The sequence below is a fragment of the Impatiens glandulifera genome, chromosome 6, assembly GCF_907164915.1.
Source record: "Impatiens glandulifera chromosome 6, dImpGla2.1, whole genome shotgun sequence".
NCBI classification, from domain to species: domain Eukaryota; kingdom Viridiplantae; phylum Streptophyta; class Magnoliopsida; order Ericales; family Balsaminaceae; genus Impatiens; species Impatiens glandulifera.
The window spans coordinates 22,386,751-22,391,879 of NC_061867.1; the positions used below are offsets into that span (position 1 = coordinate 22,386,751).

The following is a 5,129-nucleotide window of genomic DNA, read 5'->3' on the forward strand; positions in this document are numbered from 1 at the left end:
TTCCGAATAAAATATTCATTTAACTTAATAGTTGAGTTTATCTTAGAATTCATCTTCAAATGGAATTATTAAGTCTAAAGTTTCGGGATTTACATAAATATGGCAAACTTTGAATTTGTTTTCATCTTTTAAATGTAATAGATTAGGAGAGCAACAAATCTTTTTTTTTTTGTAAACTTTTTCAAAATAAAATTTTAAGACAATTTGACAAATATTACATTTGTCTCTACTACCAAAATTAATCTTGAAAATGCACACTGAGAGGATTTTTTGTTGAAGTAAAATAATTTGTTCAAAAATAAAATTGATTAGGCTTCATTACTTATATAAGATCGGTAGTTCCTGTCAGCAAAATACAGTTGAACATCATTATATTTTGATGTTTTTAATGTAAAAATTGACTTCATTTTGATAGTGTACATTTTTAAACTCAAAAAATTCATTCAACTCATTTAACAATTATGATATTTGCAAGTTAGCAATGAAATTTTATCTTAAAAATTTCAATAAAATATGAATTGGTACCCTTATTGAGTTGTATCAACACTTGACCGGGGTGGACAATAAACATTTATGTTATATTGACCATATTGTTTTATCTTATTTAAACATTATATGTTTTTACGTCTTTTACTTTGTGAACATTTTTAATAACAAAGAATGTTAGGTCAGAACTTTCCAATAGAATGAAGGATGATTTCCATATTATTGTTTGACACTTTATATTAAACGATATTTAGCTAAGAATATAAATGTAAATTATATTATATATGATTTCTATGTTTTAAAATAGTGCTGAACTCAAATTATTTGAATATTTATTATATTAAATCCAATCTCACTCCAATTCTAATTTATGGGTCCTCCCATTATTTTACTTTTCTATAATATCCTTGATTGACAACGTAATTGGCATCAATAATTTTGTTGGAGATCTTTCCAAACTTCTTTTATAGTCATTGCTTACCATGCATAAGTTTAATTTATACTTTTATTTACTTCATTTTCAAAACATAAGGCACTTCATCAACGTGCATCACGATTAAATATGTTATCCTTATATATTGTTTAAAAATAAGCATTTTTAAAATAAATTTGTAGAATTAAATCTTTTCAATCAATATATAATTAACCTATGGTAAGGATATATTTTTTTGTCATTCAAATATTGGATCATAATCCCAATATATATATATATATATATATATATATATATATATATATATATATATATATATATATATATGTATATTCATGTTTTCAAATATGTTAAATGATTAGATATTTGATCATCTTGATCCAAATCATAACTCAATTTTTTGAGTATCAAAACAAATTTATAATCACTTTTCAAATTGAGCTAATAGCTACTTTGTATTTGAGGATTATATTTACTAAATATATAAATAAGCCCCATCCAAGTACTAACATTAATTTTTAAATACTCATGGGTTGGCTTCTCATAATAATTATATTATCAACATGCAAGTAGGTTTCATGCAACATTAAGACCTTATAATTGTTTCACAAGTCAACTCCAAACTAATAATTCAATCAAAGAAATAAATAAATAACTAGAATGACAGTTAAATTTGGCAAGTTGAGAGGCCATAATTTAGCTATATATTCAATTCAAGTTCATGTTCTTAAGCAGACATCAACTCTCATTGCCGAAGAGCATTTGTGTTCGATCGGTTTCCAAATGACATCTCAAAAGATGATCATATCCGTCGTGTTCAAGCTTTTCATGTTTCTGGCTTTATTTGGAATCGCAAATTCTCAAGGCCTGAAGCTTGACTTCTACAAGAAAACATGTCCCCCTCTCAATGCCATTGTTAGAGAGACGACCGCTCACTTTGTTCTTAGAGCGCCTACTCTTGCTGCCCCATTGTTAAGGATGCATTTTCACGATTGTTTTGTGAGGGTAAGTAGAATTTAATTTACTTGTGGTTTAAGATACAAAACCTTTAGTTGTATATACAATTTAGTAAAGGAAAAAACAAAAACAAAACATTAAACTAACTAATAATGTTATAAGAATTGAATTGAATTAAATTTTAATTTCTTTAATTGTAGGGATGTGACGGTTCGGTACTACTAAACTCTACTAAGAGCAACCAATCTGAGAAAGAAGCAATCCCCAACCAAACTTTGAGAGGATGGCAAGTTATTGATGCTGCGAAAACCGCTATAGAAAAGAAGTGTCCGGGTGTTGTCTCATGCGCCGACATCTTGGCCTTAGTAGCTCGAGATTCTACCTCGTTGGTAAGTGTATATATATATATATATAGATCATTTATAAGAAATATATAATGAATAAATAATGTTGTTGACAGATTAATGGACCTTTTTGGGAAGTGCCCTTGGGGAGAAGAGATGGAAGTGTATCCATCTCGAATGAGGCCTTAAATGGTTTGCCATCTCCCTTTGCCAACATTACAACACTCAAGACCCAATTTTCGGTTTTGGGTTTGAACTCAAAAGATCTTGCGGTTCTTTCAGGTGCATGCATTATAAATTGTTCCTATCTCTTGACCAATATATCCTTTGAGAAAACAGTTTACTCTTTGAATATATTTTGTTTAAAAACCTTCAATAAATTTCATTGGATACATTTTGTTTTGGTCAATTATTTGATTTGGACATACATGTATCAAAATAAAATCACATTTGAAAAATTAGAATTTTTTAGTTGGACATATACTTAGAAAATTTAAATTCAGATTTTGACTTATGTATCTAGCTAGTATTGAATATCAATAGTATTATAGTATAACAATTTTGTTATCAAGTATCTCATTATATGGAGCATATATATGTGAATCCAAAAAATATCACGTTTATAAACTTAACTTAATTTGATACATATTTAATAATTTCTTGATAATTTCTCGTCTAGATTACAATTACGTAGGGTTGGTTCTTATATTGTTTTTACGGTAATACAGGAGCACACACAATTGGAATAGGTCATTGTTTCGCCTTCAACAACCGGTTGTACAACTTCACCGGTAAGGGCGACACAGACCCCACCATGGACCCTAACTACATAGCTCGGCTCAAGACTCGATGCAAGCCTGGGGACTCTACAACCTTTGTCGAGATGGACCCTGGAAGTTTCAAAACCTTTGACGAGGATTACTACACGATGGTCTCAAAGAGGAGAGGCTTGTTCCAATCCGATGCAGCCCTATTAGCCGATCAAGAGACAAAAGCCTATGTGAAGCTTCAAGCTTTAAGCCATGGTTCTACCTTCTTTAAGGATTTTGGTGTTTCAATGATTAAGATGGGGAATGTTGGAGTGCTCACAGGGAATGCTGGTGAAATAAGGAAGCAATGTGCTTTGGTTAATTAGATGAAATTAAATAGCTAGGCTTCTCATTGCTTGTTTTTATTTTATTTCATTTTTATTATCTAAATTTGATTGAGTGTTATTTTTATATAATAATTAATAATTATGTGGTCTATTTATTTTATGGAAATAATGATGAATGTAATGTTAATTTAATATATCAAGTTATATTAAATAACTTGAAGCTGGAAGGAAAATGTGGATTTGTCTAAGATGATTTGTGGGGACTTCTTAATTTGATTTTTTCCCAAAGCTATATAAAATGTTTAATATGCATCAGTCATTCGTGCCATGGAAGCATTTCGGAATTTGTACGTTTTAATTTTTGGCCTTTATTTAAAGATGGGTCTTTTTTAAATAAATATTACTTGCGTTTAATTGAATTGATCTCAATATGCTAATTGAGTTGATCTCAATATGAAATAATACATATGTAGGAGAGGTTAAATTTCCTACCTCTTATGCTTAAGTTTTACACACTCTAAACAACCAATTGAACTATTCTAGATTTTGAAAATTAAATTAAAATTTTGTTTATAAAATCATTTTTTTCATATATTAGATATCTTGTCTTTAAATAAACAGAAAATATATAAAAAATGTTGTTACAAAAAATTAAATAAACTATAATATACAAAGAATGAAATGACCGATCGAGATGTTGATTCGAGACATGTGTTTAGCACATTTTCCTTAAAACAGTTTCACCGTCTCCCATTTTACTGGAGGTTATCACAGATGACTGTCTCCTAAGGTACAACAAATTTAGTAGTGATTTAGCATTGGAATCACTACGTAGTGAACTTAACAAAGTACCTGAATCAATCATCGGATTTTAACGGAAATACGACGAATTAAGAACTCAAAAAACACTCAACCACTCAGTTGAGTAAAGAACTCAAAGAACACTAAATAAAACAAAGAAAAAACATTTCGTATTTTAGAGAGATAATGAAATGAGTGAAGAAGAGATATGAGATATATGAAGAGTTTCAACATAAGAGGATATTCATAGCTGGAAATTAAACCATCACAATAAATTCATTTATCAATTAAACGACGGACAACTACTTCCTAGACTCTTTACATTCCCAGACTCTTGACATTTCAAGACTCTTGGCATTCGATCTTATTTAATGACATTCATCTTATCCACTGACATTAAATTTCACCAAAAATTCACATTTAAATTTAGTGTGAATTTATATTTATTTGGATTAAATTACATTTAATTTATTTATTCAAATTCACATTTCCATTTAATTAATGAAATTAGTTTAAAATTCTAACATCATATTCGTCTGCATAAATAAAAAACAAATGTCACCAACATTATTTATTTTTTTAGGAAATAAATACATTATGAATGAATAATATAATCAAAACATAGAGAAAATCATAAAAAAGAAAAAAACTGGAAAACTCATAGTAACATGATACACACAAGTCCATAAAGAAAATTAATAAGATATTAGACTCTTTAGGTTTTCAAATAATGCGATAAGACTACCTAATGAGTCATTCGGACCCTTTGACTGTGCCTCCAAAAGCTTAAACTAAATGACATTGTGAATAATTCTATTCGGCTATTTGATGTAGTTGGGTTTTTTAGTTTGTCTCAAATAATATTAACCACCATAAAATAATATGATACAATGAACTAGTACCTCCCGATGTCACACGACTACCTCCCAATGTCACACGACTTCACGGTCTTATTGAACACCTCACTAAAATACTATTGGTACTCATCATTACTCACAATAACATGATACAT

General features: G+C 29.0%; 1 protein-coding gene across 1 annotated transcript; it reads left to right on the top strand.

The window, feature by feature from the left end:
* The first annotated feature begins 1,702 nt into the window (after positions 1-1,702).
* Positions 1,703-3,355, top strand: LOC124942823 (peroxidase 27-like). Its single transcript, XM_047483386.1, has 4 exons — positions 1,703-1,924; positions 2,077-2,265; positions 2,337-2,502; positions 2,949-3,355. Exons 1-4 carry the CDS (start codon positions 1,703-1,705, stop codon positions 3,353-3,355), a joined length of 984 nt encoding a protein of 327 aa, XP_047339342.1.
* Positions 3,356-5,129: the final 1,774 nt, after the last annotated feature.

What these genes read in the sequence shown, in the direction of transcription:
- LOC124942823 (XM_047483386.1), top strand. Translation starts at nt 1,703, where the DNA reads ATGACATCTCAAAAGATGATCATATCCGTCGTGTTCAAGCTTTTCATG. An exon ending in CTCGAGATTCTACCTCGTTG is followed by an intron (nt 2,266 to 2,336) that starts GTAAGTGTATAT and finishes TGTTGTTGACAG; the next exon opens with ATTAATGGACCTTTTTGGGA. An exon ending in AGATCTTGCGGTTCTTTCAG is followed by an intron (nt 2,503 to 2,948) that starts GTGCATGCATTA and finishes ACGGTAATACAG; the next exon opens with GAGCACACACAATTGGAATA.